This window comes from Orycteropus afer, unplaced genomic scaffold (assembly GCF_000298275.1).
Source record: "Orycteropus afer afer isolate SDZICR_OR568_19922 unplaced genomic scaffold, OryAfe1.0 scaffold00005, whole genome shotgun sequence".
Taxonomy (NCBI): domain Eukaryota; kingdom Metazoa; phylum Chordata; class Mammalia; order Tubulidentata; family Orycteropodidae; genus Orycteropus; species Orycteropus afer.
The window spans coordinates 22,311,065-22,328,071 of NW_006921592.1; the positions used below are offsets into that span (position 1 = coordinate 22,311,065).

General features: G+C 37.4%; 1 protein-coding gene across 1 annotated transcript in view; it reads left to right on the plus strand.

Moving 5' to 3' along the window:
* NAA35 (N-alpha-acetyltransferase 35, NatC auxiliary subunit) overlaps nucleotides 1-13,717 on the plus strand; it is a 115,387-nt gene extending 101,670 nt beyond the window's left edge. Inside the window, exons 18-23 of the mRNA XM_007939016.2 lie at nucleotides 4,872-5,008; nucleotides 6,017-6,084; nucleotides 7,475-7,615; nucleotides 10,195-10,317; nucleotides 12,662-12,742; nucleotides 13,658-13,717. Coding sequence (XP_007937207.2) covers nucleotides 4,872-5,008; nucleotides 6,017-6,084; nucleotides 7,475-7,615; nucleotides 10,195-10,317; nucleotides 12,662-12,742; nucleotides 13,658-13,717 — 610 coding nt within the window. The remainder of the gene's footprint in view (nucleotides 1-4,871; nucleotides 5,009-6,016; nucleotides 6,085-7,474; nucleotides 7,616-10,194; nucleotides 10,318-12,661; nucleotides 12,743-13,657) is intronic.
* The last annotated feature ends 3,290 nt before the right edge of the window (nucleotides 13,718-17,007 follow it).

Sequence of the window (17,007 nt, forward strand, 5' to 3'; positions counted from 1 at the left end):
TATAGAACACTCCAACACCTCAATAACAAAAAGACAAACAATCCAATTAAAAAATGGGCAGAAGACATGAACAGACACTTCACCAAGGAGGATATTCAAGTGGCCAACAAACATATGAAGAAATGCTCACGATCATTAGCTATTAGAGAGATGCAAATCAAAACAACAATGAGATACCATCTTGCTCCAGCACTAGTAGCAAAGTTCAACAAGACAGAAAATAACAAATGCTGGCGAGGTTGTGGAGAGATTGGGACTCTCATACACTGCTGGTGGGACTGTAAAATGGTACAACCATTGTGGAAAGCAGTATGGCGATTCCTTCAAAAGTTGGAAATACAAATACCATTTGACCCAGCCATCCCATTACTAGATATATACCCTAAAGAAGTGAGAGCCATAACAAGAACAGATATCTGCACGCCGATGTTCATCGCAGCACTATTTACAATAGCCAAAACTTGGAAACAACCTAGATGTCCAACAACTGAGGAATGGATAACCAAACTTTGGTACATTCACACAATGGAATACTATGCAACGCTAAAGAATAATGTAGAATCTGCAAAACACCGCATAACGTGGATGAACTTGGAGGACATTATGCTGATTCATGACCTTTTAAAGAAAGAAATTTTAGTTCTGTCTATAAGCACCTTTATGGTCTACTTTCTTAGTAGTTTTGAATTGCTTTTGTCTCAAAGTTACAGATTTTGCTCCTACATTTTTACTAGATAATTGTTGTTGTGTTGTTTATGAATATGATCCCTAAAGCATGTGGACCCTTTTAAAACCAACAGTAAATGGGATCTTAAAAGCTTGCAAGCAGCCATGCAGATGCAATGATGGGTCTCTCTGCATACAGTCCAAAGAAGAATGAAAAGCAAAGACACATGGAAACAATTAGTCCAAGTGACTGGTACACCATCCTCAGCATATACAACTATGAGAGCAGAAGAAAGAGATAACGCCCAGCTACCATTGTCAGCCACTCAAAGGGGAATCTATGTAGGAGATCCTGGATAGAGTGGGAGAACGTTATGGAACAAAACTCAAAATCATTTAAAAAAAAAAAGGGGAACTAGGTTTGCTTGTCTGATAGAGCCTAGCGGAACCACTGAGACTATATGGCCCCAGCTACCTTTCAGGTCTGGAACTGAACCCACTCCTGTGGCTTTCAGCCAAGAAAAATACAGGCATATGAGCTGAACATTTACATTAGGTATATACACTCCCTGGAGAGATCAGTCATGGGAGAAAGAAGGGCTGTGTATGCACAAGGAGAGCTCGAGGGGCAGGAGTGCATGGGAAGGAAGGACACAGGGAAGAGGTAACTATGGGGCAGAAGTGAGAAGGGAGCTTTTGCATTGTGGGAAATTACAGTCAGTGGCATGAGACAGTGTGAGCTTCTGTATGGAAAGTGAATTTGCTTTGTAAACTTCCACCCAAATCACAATTAAAAAAAAAAAAAAAAGTATAGCCAAAAAAATAAATAAAAATAAAACCAACAGTAGAAAACATTGATGAAACTTTTGTGTTCATCATAATCATTTGGAAATTATATTAATACCAGATTAGTGGTCCCATCCCTGGAGTTCCTGATTTAGTAGGTCTAGGATGGTACCCAGTCATTTGCATTTCTAACTAGTCTGCAGGTGATGCTGCTGCTGCCCCAGGAATCACTCTGAGAACCACTGGTATAGAATGTCAGCACCTTGGCTCGCTTTAGGTGTTAAAATTATAAATTAATTTTGGTAAAGCACTTAGTGAAAATTCACTGAGAGAGCAGCCAACTGTCTATCCCCTTCACTTGACTGACTGCCTTTAAATTAGATAATCATAAGGCAGTATTAGCTCCCCTCACTAAGTTACAATATGGGTTACAGACCCCAGATGCTATAGAGTGAAAGAGAAAAAAAATCATTGCCAGGAATTATTTTTTCTCCATATGAAATTATGTACTTTCTTTTATCACGTAAAAAGGTGATTTCCTTAGCTACCAGGAAATATAGTGTTTGGTTTAGCTTTAAAATACAAAACCTTAGTCATTGCAGGTAATCTCTTTTGACTAGTTTTTGGTTTTTAAAATATGTTATGTTTTATGTGTGTTTTACTGTTGTATACTGCCTTAAATCTTTTGGGGAAATTTTGGAAATAGACATTTACTCAAACTTGATCATAATAATAGCTATTACAGATCTTTGATTTTTTACTTACTGTAAAAGTGGTCCTTAATTTTATTTATTATAGATTGTATTTCAAATGATAATATGTCCACATCCTAGATTTCAACTCCGTTTTTGGCTTGTTCTTATTAGGTACCACTGAGTCAGTTTCAGCTTAATAGCACCCTGTGTACAATAGAATGAAGTGCTGCCCGGTCCTGCGCCATCCCCACGGTTGTCACTATGCTTGAGCCCTTTGTTGTAGCTACTGTGTCAGTCCATCTCGTTGAATATCTTCCTGGTTTTCACTGGCTCTCTACTTTACCAAGCATGATACCTTCTCCAAAGTGTGGTCCCTCATGACAACATGACCAAAATATGAGAGGCGTAGTCTTGCCATTCTCACTTCTAAGGAGCTGTACTTCTTCCAAGGCTGCTTTGTTTGTTCTCCTGGCAGTCCATGGTATATTCAGTATTCTTTGCCAACACCATAAATCAAATGCATCAATTCTTTTTTTAAAAATTTTATTGTCGTTTCCTTGGAAGGAAGGTTGAGCATATTTCTATTGAATAAATACAATCTACTTCCATAGTGATTTTGCCTCAGAAACCCAAGGAGGGGTTGCTATGAGTTGGATCCTGCTGGACGGAGTGAGTTTTTTTTTTTTTTTTTTTTTTAATTGTGGTTTGGGTGAAAGTTTACAGAGCAATTTCACTTCCCATATAGCAGCGCCCGTACACTTAGTCTCATGCCATTGACGACTGCAATTTCCCAAATGCAACTGCTCCCCTCTCACTTTCTCCCATAGTTACTTCTTCCCAGTGTCCTTCCCTCCCATTCACTCCTGCCCCCTCAAAGCTGTCTCCCTGTGCATACACAGCCCTTCTGTTCTCCCATGATTGATCTCTCCAAGGAGTATATCTACCTAATGTAATTGTTCAGCTCATATGCCTATCTTTTGTTTGGCTGGAAGCCACAAGAGTGGGTTCAATTCCAGACCTGAAGGGCAGCTAGGGGCCATAGTCTCAGAGGTTCCACCAGGCTCTATCAGACCAGCAAAACTGGTCCTTTTTTTTTTTTTTTTTTAAAATTAATGATTTTGAGTTTTGTTCCATATTCTTCTCCCATTCTGTCCAGGGTCTCCTACATAGATCCCCATCCAAGTGGTTGACAGTGGTAGCCAGATACCGTCTAGTTCTTCTGGTCTCATAGTTGTATAGGCTGAGGATCCCATGGTGTACCAGTCACTTGGACTAATTGTTTTCATGCGTCTTTGGTTTTCTTTATTCTTCTTTGCTCTGGATGAGGAGAGACCCATCTTTGCATCTAGATGGCCACTTACAGGCTTTTAAAATCCCAGTCACTACTCGCCAAAGTAGGAGGTGAAACAATGTTTTTGTGTAGTATGTTATATATGCATCAATTCTTCAGTCTCCCATATTCATTGCCCAGCTTTCACATGCATATGAGGCAATTGAAAATACCTCGGCTTGGGTCAGGAGCACTTTAGTCATCAAAGTGACATCTTGCTATTTAACATTTCATAGCGGTCTTATGCAGTAGCTTTGCCAAGTGCAATATGTCGTTTGATTTCTTGTGCTGTTTCCTTGGTTGTTGATTGTAGAGTCGAGTAAAATAAAATTAACATTCTATCCTGCTTTTTTGGCTTATCAGGATAGAATGATATTTCGAACTTCTGAGAGATCACCTGGTAGGATATTCCTGTTTTGCATTTCTATTGAATAAATACAAGTAAAGTATAAGCCTGAATGTTCTTAATTTCTTGCAGTGGTTTTGTATAATACAAATTTTTATTTATATTATACAAAAAAATTTTATTTTTGTGATTGCAAAGAAAATATTTACTTAGTAGATAAAAGTTACATGTGCCCTGGTGGCACTGTGGTTAAGAGCTTTGCTGCTAACCGAAAGGTTGGCAGTTCAAACCTACCAGCTGCTCTTCAGGAGAAAGATGTGCCTTCCATAAAGATTTATAGCTTTGAAAAAACCCTCTGGGGCAGTTCTACTCTGTCATAAAGGGTTGCTTTGAGTTGGAATCGATTTGACAGCAGAGGGTTTTTTTTTTTTTGGATAAAGCAAAAATACGTTAGTGAGTATTCATTTGATTTATGTATGTATGTATACATATGTAAAGAAGCCCTGATGGCACAGTGGTTAAAGCATTTGGCTGCTATTCAGAAGTTTGGCAGTTTAAACCTACCATCCACTCTGTGAAAGAAAGAAGTAGCGTTCTGCTTCTGTAAAGATTTACAGCCTTGGTAACCCTATGAGGCAGCTCTACTCTATAGGTCCTATATGATTGCTATGTGTTGAAATTACCTTGATGGCAGTGGGTTAGTGGGTGTGTGTGTGTGTGTGTGTGTGTGTATGTATATACATACATATAATTATAAAAAAATCTTTTGAAAAATTGTAAAATGCACTTATAGGAAATTAAATGGAAAATTTTCAATGTTGTACAGATACGGCAACAAAAAGGAGAAAGTCAGTTATTTGTAATACTCATTTCTAAGATCTAATCTATCGATTATTTGATTGGATAATCTGTTTGGATTTTTTTAAAAAATGAAAGAAACAACATGAACCCATTATAAGCATGTATCTCCTTAGTAGTAGCAGTGCATATGTTGATATAGACACCTCACAAAGAGATGTCCTTTTAACTAACACTTTGCATCCTTTAGGTATCTCTCTGAATTCCTTTATGCCTGGTTGATGTCAACATTGAGTCGTGCTGATGGCTCTCAAATGGCAGAGGAAAGAATAATGGAAGAGCAGCAGAAAGGCCGTAGCAGTAAAAAAACAAAGAAAAAGAAGAAAGGTGCTGTAGATTATTTTTAAATTAAGAAATAAAGAACATTGGCATATACTTTAATTTTTACAAATAAGTGGATGAACTTATTTGTGATGGGCATGAACTGCGATGGATAATTGGTCATTATATTTTAGTTCTTTCTTATTTTCTCTTCCAAAAGTATGAGGTAAAAACAGAGTTCCAGAGCTAGTCATATAGGCATCTAGGTTCCTTTCCTTGCTTTTCTTTTACTTCTTTGCTGTGCTGTGTATCAGAGGCTCTTAGGATAAGAAGTAGTCACGTGGAGTAAACAAGCAGAATAGGTTGGGAACAGGACAGCTGGAGACCTTTGACCTTTTGACAGATGCCTGACAGCTTGGGAGGGAAGTAGATCTAAAGTTGAAGTGTTAGAATCAACACAGAGCACATTGAGGTGTCATCCAAGAACTCTGAGGAATATGTTTCAAAGGGACTGGCCAGTTGGTCACTCAAGGAAGAGTATAAATATGACTGTTGTTGTTACGTGCCATCGAGTTGGACCCGACTCATAGTGACCCCTCCTTGGGTTTCTGAGACAGTATCACTATGGAAGTAGATTGCTCAACCTTCCTTCTGAGGAGTGGCTGGTGGGTTTGAACTGCCAGCCTTCTGGTTAGCAGTCAAGTGCCTTAAGCACTATGCTACCAAATATGACTGTGATCCTTATTAAATAATAACTTTGTATTTCCTTAGGATTTAAACAGTTTGGGTGGCTATTAATGGACTGTATTCATAAGTTTTCGACATAAGAAGTTAAATCTCAGTATGGTGAATTCAGAAGTTAACATTACTTTGTCTTAGAGTTTTGATGGTATTAGCTATTTGGGGAACATGGTTATTGCTTAGCCTTTCAGTTGTATTTTATTATTTGTAGATTTTGTCCTTGATGTTTTGGTTAGTAAACAAATGGGAAGGTTTATTAAAATTAGATTTTTTTTTTTTCAAATAAGCAAGGGAAAAAAAAAAATTAAGGGGTTTTTTTCTTTTTCATTATAGTTCGTCCATTGAGCCGAGAGATCACAATGAGCCAGGCATATCAGAACATGTGTGCTGGGATGTTTAAGGTACATTGTTGAAAATCAAATTCTTTTGCCCCTTAACTGCGTTGCTGTTTTATAGTATAATTAGAAATGAAGTCTTTCTGTGATTCTTTCACCTTTGTGTTGTTTCCCATCTGCTTAAAGATTACCTGCTTTCATTTATTCAACAATTTTCTGAGCCCTTGCTGTGTGTCAGGTACCTTATACTGGGGACTGTAGGATACCAAGTCTGATCAGATGTGGTCCTTGCTCTCAAGTGCCTAGTTCATGACTAGACAGGGCAGGTGATAAATATGTGGCATGGGCAATAAGAGAAGGAAGAGTTTACTGCTGATTGATGATCACCAAAGGTTTCTTGAAAGAGAAGGTATTTGGAGGTTATTTTAGGAGCATATTAGGAAGGAGGAGGGCATCACAACAAATGTTTTATCCAACAGCAGGCATTTTTCAGGAGTCAGTAAGCACTATTACTCTTAAGTTGTGCTTCACAGTTTTAGAAAGTATTGAGACAACTTGTATTAAAATACATAAAACAGAACATGGACTTCCATTTGAAAAACAGGACCTGTGCTTATTTTCATAAAAGTTATGTGCTACTTATTTTTTTTTTGTGCTACTTATTTTTGCAGAAGCTTTTACTTAAAGGTTTCAAAACTGTTGTAAAAATAATAAACATGGAAATCTGTGTGTACACGAAACAGTTAATGTCCCTAGGAAAAAATAAGTAGTTGCCTGTTAGTTAACCCTGACTCACGGCAGTGTTATGTATGGTGTGTTGTGTGTGGTGGAATGAAAATTGCCTGGTCTTGCGCCATCTCACCATTGCCATCATGTTTGAGCCATTAGAGCTCCTGTGTCAGTCCGTCTCACCGAGGCTTTCCCTCACCCTAACTGGCCCTCTGCTTCACCAAACATGGTATTCTCCTCCAGCAGTTGATCCTTTCTGATGACAAGTCCAAAGCAAGCAGGTAGAACACTGCTCTGTTGTGAGCTATAAGATTTTCAATAGCTGATTTTGGAAGTCCATTATCAGACCTTTCTTCTAGTCTGTCTTAGTCTCGATGCTCTGCTGAAACCTGTTCACCGTGCGTGACCCTGCTGGTATTTGAAATACTGATGACATAGCTTCTAGCATCATAGCAACATGGAGGCCATTACAATACAGCAACTGACAGATGGGTGGTGGGAAAATAGGTAGTAATATATTAAACACTGGAACTTGAAAAAAGTTTTTTATAAGATATGGCACATATAAAAATGGTTGCTAGCAAGCCAGTTTTTCTCTTCTTTCTGAGCCATGAGTGGTTTTAGCTATATGTTAATATGTTTCTTGGTTTTTAGTCTGTTATAATGAAGGTTATACACTTTTTCTTACTGACATCATCTCTTCCTTGTTCCCTTTTTTTCTCTTTAGACCATGGTAGCATTTGACATGGATGGCAAAGTACGAAAACCCAAGTTTGAGCTTGATAGTGAACAAGTTCGATATGAACACAGGTTTGCTCCCTTCAACAGTGTAATGACACCACCACCAGTGCACTATCTACAGTTTAAGGTAAACCTCCTCGTTGTAATAATTATAAAAATATTTAGTCTTAGTTCTCCTTAGAGATGTGCTGTTTGTACCTAGACATTTTAAAGACAAATAATCAAATCAAACAGAACAGTGGGACAGAGGTCCCAAATAGCAATGTAAATCGTGTGAGAACGCTTTGACTTTGTTGGCTGCATTCATCACAGTTTAGCATACATTTATCATACCTTAAATGACAGGTATTTAAGATACAAGAATAATGAGGTAGCTGGCAAAACTGGATATCCATTCCCAGAAAAATTAAGCAAGATCTGTGCCTCACACCATACAGAAAAACTAACTCCAGATGGATCAAAGACTTAAATATGAAACCTAAAACTATAAACTTCCTCAAGGAAAAACTAGGGGGAATTTTAGGGGCCCTAATATATGGCATAAATAGACAATCAAGCATAACCCAAAATGCACAAATAAGATAAAGTAGAAGAAAAACTAGATGAATGAGACCATCTAAAAATCAAATTTTTATGTCTTCCAAAGACTTCTCCAAAAGAGTCAAAAGAGAACCTTCAGATTCGGAAAAAATATTTGGCAATGACATATCTGACAAGGGACTTTTCTCTAAAGTATATAGAAGACTCCAATACCTCAACAACAAAAAGATAAATGATCCAATTAAAAAATGGGCAGAAGACATGAATGGACACTGCACCAGAGAGGATGTTCAGGCGGCCAACAAACATGAAGAAATGCTTACGATCATTAGCCATTAGAGAGATACAAATCAAAACAATAATGAGATACCATCTTGCCCCAGCACTAGTAGCAAAGTTCAACAAGACCGAAAATAACAAATGCTGGCGAGGATGTGGAGAGATTGGAACTCTCATACACTGCTGATGGGACTGCAAAATGATAGAACCACTGTGGAAAGCAGTATGGTGATTCCTTAAACAGTTGGAATTAGAAATACCATTTGACCCAGCAATTTCATTACCAGGTGTATATCCTAAAGAAGTGAGAGCCTGGACAGGAACAGATATATCTACACCCATGTTCATCACAGCACTATTTACAATAGCCAAAAGATGGAAACAACCTAGGTGCCCATCAACAGAAGAATGGTTAACCAGACTATGGTACATACACACAATGGATACTGTGCAACCCTAAAGAATAAGGTAGAATCTGCAAAACACCGCATAACGTGGATGAACTTGAAAGAATTTTGTTGAGTGAAAAAGGTCAATCACAGAAGGACAAATAATTGTATTAGTCTGTTACTGTAAAAAATCAAGAAAAGGTTTATACATGGAAAGAAATTTTCTTTGTTGGTTCCCAGAGGTGGGAGGGAAGGGGACGGAACACTGCTAGATAGGTAGAGACAAGTATTGATTTGCATGAAGAGAAGGGCAATGTGCCAAATGTGAGTGATCAACACAGTAGCATTGAGGAAGAGGAAAACATAGAGACGTGCATGGGAGGCCCACACAACAACGATGAACCCTTTTGCACGTACAGTACTGTATTGTCAGTTATGGAAAAATGTTGATATACAGGTGGATAGATGAGTGGACGGTTGAACAATTAGGTATGTCATATCTGTGTAGCAGGGAGCTCTGATGGCATAGTGCTTAAGGCATTTGACTGCTAACCCAAAGGGTGGCGGTTCAAATCCAGCAGCCACTCCTTGTAAGGAAGACTGGGCAATCTACTTCTGAAGAGATACTCAGAAACCCAAGGAGGGGTTGCATTGAGTTGGAGCCTATTTGTTGGGTCTCTCCTCGTCCACAGCAAAGAAGAATGAAGAAAACCAAAGATGAATGGAAACAGTTAGTCCAAGGGACTGGTACACCATGCGATCCTTAGCCTGTATGACTATGAGACCAGAACTAGATGGTGCCCGGCTACCACTGTCAGCCACTTAGAATCTTTTGTAGGAGACTGTGGATAGATTGGGAGAGCAATGTGGAACAAAACTCAAAATAATAAAAATAAAGGGACCAGGTTTGCTGGTCTGATAAAGCCTGGTGGAACCCCTGAGATTGGCCCCAAGCTGCCCTTCACGTCTGGAGTTGAACTCACTCCTGCGGCTTCCAGCCAAACAAAAGGCAGGCATATGAGCTGAACATTTACATTAGGTAGATATACTCCTTGGAAAGATCAATCATGGGAGAATAGAAGGGTTGTGTATGCAAGGGAGACAGCTGAGGAGACAGGAGTGCATGAGAGAGAAGGACACAGGGAAGAGGTAATTGTGGGGAGGAAGTGGGAAGAGAGCTGTTGCATTGTGGGAAATTGCAGTCAGTGGTATGAGACAAAAGTATGAACTGCTGTATGGAAAATGAATTTGCTCTGTAAACTTTGACCCAAATCACAATAAAAATTAAAAAAAAAAAAAGAATAAGGAGGTATAGTATATGAGGGTTTAGAATTGAATATTACATAAGAAACGATACAAAAAAAAGATGAGCTGAGTTTTCACTTCACTATATATGAATGAATAATCATTGTAGAATTCTTTGATGATTAAAAAGAGTATTTAAGAGGTTTTTGTATTGAATATATTTTGAATAATATTATTTTGCCTTCCTTTTTAGGAAATGTCTGACCTCAATAAGTACAGCCCTCCTCCTCAGTCTCCAGAACTGTATGTGGCAGCTAGTAAGCACTTTCAGCAGGCAAAAATGATTCTGGAAAATGTTCCAAACCCAGACCATGAGGTGAGGCTAGATTCACAGTATTTCTTGGGAAAATACTTGGTATTTTCTTAGTTAGGAAATACGTATCTTACTTCTGGATGAAAATTTAATTATGGAAGTGAACTTTAAAGAATAATATTAATAAGTGAAGCTTGTCGTGTTTCTGCCAAGGATTTCAAATAGCTTTGCCAAGCCACCCTTGTCAGACTTAATGTTATTTTTATGAATGCAGTGATGCAAACGCTTCCTTTGTATAAATTTAGAAATCAATGCAAAGAGAAATTAAAACTCACAACCATCATGTAAGTAAAAAGGATAGAAATAAGATCTAGACTGATCTATCTCAAAGTGTTAACCTTTAAAAATGTTTAATTTCAGTATCTAGTTCATTATATCAAGAAAATATATAAATCTTAAATCTGATAATCACAGGAAATAAAAACCTTATTCTATATGACGATTTAAAGAGTATTATTTTAGAAGACATTATTTTGAGTTATTCTACAGAGCTTTGGACTTGCAAAATAAAATACTAAGTTTTGCTCTTCTCTTAATTTGCTATATACCTAATTTTCTGGAAATACATTTATTCTGTAAATAAAAGTTAATCTATAATATGTGTACCATTCTGGGGAGAATAGCTTGGTACATACAGCTTTATCAGAGAGAGTTAGTTTAACAGTATCTACAAAACCACAGCTGCCTCGGCCCTGCAGTTGTGCTGCTTGGATTTGTCCTCTACAAGCTTGTGCACATGTAGGGGAGGTGAGGAAAGTGATAAATATGCAAGAGCACTTATGGCAGCAGTGTTCTGAACAGCAAAACAAATGGAAGACACCTGTGTGTCTGTTAGTGGGGCTGTTAAGTTAATTTTGATACAGCCATACAGTGGGACTGGGAGAAGAGTCATGGGTTATAGACAGTAAATAAATTTATTAAGTAAATTATATAGTATATTAGAAAATCAAAGTGCTGTGAAGAAAAATCACATGGGGAATGGAGATAAAGAATGCTGTAGGAAGTGAGGAGGTGGAAAGAATTAGGCTTGTTAAAATAACATGGCCTTTGAGCAAATTGTAGAAGAGTGATAGAGCTCTAAGCAGAGGGATCTGTGTATGTAAAGGCATTGAGGCAGGAGTGTGCGTGGAGTATTGGAAGAATAGCCAGGGCCTGGTATGAATAGAGTGGTCAGGCAAGTAGGAGATTAAGTTAGATGATGGTAGGGTAGCAGATGATGCCTGGCTTTTCCTCTGAATAGAGGAGTGATCTGATCTATGTTTTAAAGGATGGATGCCTTTGACCACTGTGCTGAATAAGAAAGAGACTGTAATGGAGGCAAGAGTGGCAGTAGGGGAGCCAGTGATCCAGGTGCGAGGTGGTAGTGATTGTGGACATAATCTGAAGCAATTACGTTCTCTGTGTATTTTAAGGCTCAGACATCAGGATTGGCAGATGAAGTGGATTTGGGGTGTGAGAGGAAAACCGGGGTCAAAGGTGACTTCCAGGGTTTTACCCTGAGCATCTGGATGCATTGAGTTGGGTGGAGAGATTGCAAGTGAGGCATGAGCAGGTAGGGGGCAGCAGTGGCATGGCATGGTCAGGAGCTGGGTAAGAACAAATCAAAATTAGAGATGCCTGTTGGATGTCCAAGTGGAGATAACATTTAGGTAGTTGGATATGTGATCTGGAGTTTAGGGGTAGGGTGGGGTCCTGACCTTGTGGTGGTCTGTATTTCAAGAGAGATGACAGTAAGAAGAAAGTATGAACTTTTTTCTTAAAGTTTTACATTATTCTTTCTTAAATTTCTTAAGAGAACTACAGTATTCCAGTCCACCGTTACTCATGTGTTCAAATGAAGTCTCTTAGATAAGTGGTAGTCAGAAATACTAATACAGTTAACATTTAACAGTTAAGGATGCTTACTATTTGCCAGGCATGGTTCTAGGCTCTTAACATATATTAACTCATTTAATTCTCACAACACATCTTTGTGGGATGGGTAAAATTATTATTCTCATTTCACAGATAAAGAAACTAAAGAAAAGTGAGGGTATGGACCTTGCCAAAGGTTTGTTTCACAGCTATTAAGGGTAGAATTTGACTTTGCAGGTCTAACTCCTGAGTTCATGCTTTTAGCACTGCGCTGATGAAAGTGAGATAGAGCAGCCCTTTGAAGTTTCAGAGTTTATAAAAATACAGTTCTGTATTACTGAAAGAATACTATTTCATATTTTTAAATTGTCTTTATTTTATAAATAAATGATTTCATAAATTTTAACACATTATGCAAAATTCTGATTAGTATCTGTAAAGACATTATGAATATATATTTTGTTTTGATAGCTTAATGTTGCTCATTTTTCAGGTCAATAGAATATTAAAGGTTGCCAAACCCAACTTTGTGGTTATGAAGTTATTGGCAGGAGGACATAAAAAGGAATCTAAGGTAAGTACATTGTGGGAAAAATAAATGACTTTAAATTATTGAAAATTTTCATTATTTTCAATAAAATGCATAAATGTTATTATCCCCCCCCAAAAAAAATGTTAAAACACTCATTTTAGAAAAATCCTAAAAGAATTCAGCAGACAGAAAATAAATTAACTAGAGCTTGCCATTTTACCTTGAAACTTACAGATTTTGTTGACTTAAAAATTCTGCCCTTCCCTTCTCCTTCCTTCCTCCATGTAAATAATGGAATGACTTGGGTATAAAATAGATAAAAACAATTTCTGGGAAAACTGTTTATAAAGTCATCCATCATTTGTGAGGATGAGTGCTTCAATAATTGAAAACTTTATTTTTTCAATGGAGATGGAAGATCTGTAAGCTTTGCTTATGAAGTAGAATAGTGGTTAATTAGCATTTCACTGCAGAAGTTCTGCATTGAGTAAGGCTAATCGCTGAAGCATTTTTGGTGACATTTGCTCATTTGTCCTCCATCCCTTTGTTCACTCGCTTATCCCTTACTGGTCTTCCTTCTCTCCTGTTCTGCTTCGCCAGTGACTCTCCTTGGCATTGCTTAGTTCTGTCAGTGACCCAGATCTAAGAGTTGCGAACCCACGATCTAATTGCACTCATTTCCTGAAATTTAAGTCCAATTTCCTTTGTTAACTATTTGCTAAAGACTGAAAACGGCTGGTCAGCATGTTGTCTGAGAACCTTCATAAACCGGTTTAGAGATAAGCTGATCATTTCTTCCTCCAAGTTAGTTCTTACCTTTTTTTTTTATAGTCATTCAGCAAATGACACATTCTTTGTGCTGCCTTTTCTCTAAGAACACAGGAAACTAAAATAAAAAGTTTTTTGTTCACTGTCTGAAAATTTGAAGGTACTTAAGCTTCCTGGTTTTCTTTACAGGTTCCTCCTGAGTTTGATTTCTCTGCCCACAAATATTTTCCTGTTGTGAAACTTGTTTGAGAGACTGAAAAACTGATCATAAAAGGAGTGGAATCTAATTTTGGATTCCTCTCAGAGCATACATCCATCAGTCTTAACACATAACGTGAAGTGAAATGGATTTCTTGGGATAACATCTCATCATAAGGAATATTTTTAGTTCGACAGCCTTATATGACGTGACTGAAAACTGCTGTTTTAAAGTGGTTTATTATGTTCCATGGATGAAACTGGTCTTACTGAATGCATTAATGAACGTTACGTGGTTTTATTACAGATTTAATCATAAATCATTTTTTATGAATGATGGAGTGAAAATAGTGTTTGTAAAGGTTAATAAATTTCTTGACAAAAATGCACTGCTGGAGATGAAAAACAAGAACGATTTGTTGATAACATGTTAAGAACTGAAGTTGCTTGCTCTTTAACATTTGAGTAGTTCAAAAACAAATTTGAGTAGTTCCAAGTTTCAGATAAAAGGATTTATTAATATTTGCATGAGATTTTGGTAAGAATACATTTTAAAGGGACTTTCGGGGGCTCTAAAGGGAGGGTAGGTTACATGGGGAGTGTGATTTTATGTCACGATATAAATGATAGAAGAATATTTTTTTTTTAAATCTTTAATTTTACTTTGGGCACTTTTAAAAAATTACAGATTTTGTTGTTAGCTAGTAACATTCAAAAGGTAGGAATATATTATAGATTATTAATTTCAAGTCTAGGTTTAAACGTGGCATGTTTCTTTTTGTTTACTTATTATTCATTTTAACCCATGACACATTTTCAAATGAGAGGTCTGTCCCTATGAATATGCTGGCTTTGAAAAACTGACCCAAATCCACTTGTTTCTGCAAGTGCCCAGTCAAAGGCCCCACCCTCCCCGAGCTCATTCCTCTCCCTGTCTGGTCTGGTGTTCGCTCATGCTGCCATGGCAGCTGTCCAAGCCTCCCGGGGCCTTACCCTGTGTCCTTGTAGCATTCAGTATTAATGAGCAGTATGAGCTACCTTGGACCTTAAGTTGGCTTTTGTGGCTTGGCCTAAGACTAGCACCAATTATATATTTGGTCTGTGGTAAAAAATAGCAGTCAAGAAATCAAATGATGTATTGCATAGGGCACACTGGTTGCAAAAGACCTTTTTAAAGTCACTTTTGCTGACTAAGGTGCATGCTCTTTTAGTTGCCCATAGGCATGCACAAGTTGGATAGTGAAAAAGGAAGACCAAAGAGGAACTGATTTCAAACTGTGCTGTGATGAAGAATGTTGAATATACGATTGATGCCAGAAGAACAAACAAATCAATTTAGAAGAAACACAAACACACGATGCTCCTTAGAAGTGAGAATGGCAAGACTTCGGCTCACTGACTTTGGACACATCATCAGGAAAGACCAGTTGTTAGAAAACCACATGTTGGGTAAAGTAGAGAGGGTCAGTGAAAAGGAGGAAAAACTTCAGTGAGATTGATGGACATAATGGCTACACCAGTGGATTCAAACCTATGGTTGTGGAGACAGCAGGCACAGAACTGGGCCGTGTTCCGTTCTGTTGCACGAGGTCACCATGAGTTAGAGCCGAGTCAGAGTTTCAGTCTTAATTTTGGTCTGACCTTTCTTGCAAACATGAAACTTGTTTTCTGGAAATATTTTAAGCAGCTAACCTGTCATTTCTTTGTAATCCATATATCTGATTGGGGCCCCTAGAGTGGATGAATGCTACTGATCAATGAGTTTGGCTCAAATACAGACATACCATACCTAGGCTTTTTTTAGGAATGGGGCTTCCTAAGAGTAAAGAGTGAAAAACAACAAAAAAAATGTTAGTATGTGTTACTGACAGAATTGTGTACTTTCCTTTGAGGCATTTGTTCATCATAATCTGGTTAAGGTTTTTTAAGGGGCTAAAAGGCAAAACTACAGTTAAGTGGAAAATTAGGCTACCTAGGACCACATCTCTGATCAGTCATGTTGTCTGATAATGCAACATGATCAGTCACAATAATTTATTTGGACTTAGCAGCCAAGAGATATTTGCCAAGCATCCATCATGGGATCACAGTCTCTGTGTGGGGTATACAGTAGTGTCAAAAGCAAGGTAGGTGTGTGTCATTTAACTCGGGGTTTTTACTCTAGTTTAGATGATATAATTTTATTCTACTCAGTTTTTATTAAGTTCATTATTTGAAGTTTATATATTTTTCTAATTTAGAGATCAAAATATGTCAAGTCATTTAACTTGCCCAGAGATGCACACTCAAGGATAGAAGAATTTTTCTTTTCTTTTATTAGCAGGATTTTAAAGTTAATCACAAATACATAAAATCCAACTTTCTAAGGTGAAAAACAAGTTCATGGAAAGATAATTACTTCAAGTAATCCTTCAATGTATACATAACCAGAATTTTATCAATCAGTTTTTAAAACCTGCTAAGGGCAGTGGTTTAGTACACTTTAAAAAAGTGTTGCCTTCTGAGCTGAGAAACAGCACATAAACATACAAGTATTTGAAAACATAATTTAAGATAAAGCATTTCCTTAACTTTGATACTAAAACATCTTCAAAGCTTAATTGTGGAAAAAAGAAGAAATTAACCCACAGTTAATGGAACCTTTATTTTTATTGTAAATTTAGGTATCTTTTTTAAAATTCAAGGCAAGTGTTTAAAGTTGTTCAGTGCCTCAAACTATCATTTATAATTAAAAATTAATCTTTTAGGCCAAACAGAGTAAGAGTAGACAGATCCACTGGACCTTAAATGACCATTCACAGTTCACTTCTACCATTACACATTACCATTACACATTCTACCATGAGTGGACAACCAGTAACTACAAATGGGAACAGTTGTATTTGTTATCATTCTGGTTATTTAATGTAGCACACTGACTTAAACAGGTAATAGTTCATTTTTCAAATTCCATCATACAGAAGTACAGTTAGACTACTTGTGAAATCTAACCCAAGTTTGCTTGGATGTTTGTGTGGGGGTGGGGGAGTGGGAATCAAATGAATAATCCTGCCTATACACTACTTGCAAACAACAACAACAACAACAACATACACTACTGGAGAGTATAAAAGAAAGTGTAAATTAAATAGATGTTTATACTTACTGAAAATAGGTTTTAATTTTAATAAATAGCTGCTGATTTATGTTTGCATGAAACCAAAAGACCAAGGTCAGGGGTTTGATACTTATTTGATGCTTACTACATAGGTTTATTTTGCTTTGTGTTTTAAACAGCCATTACACCTCTAAATTGTTGCCTCTGAATTCATGCCCGAGATCACAAGGGAACCAGTGGAGTG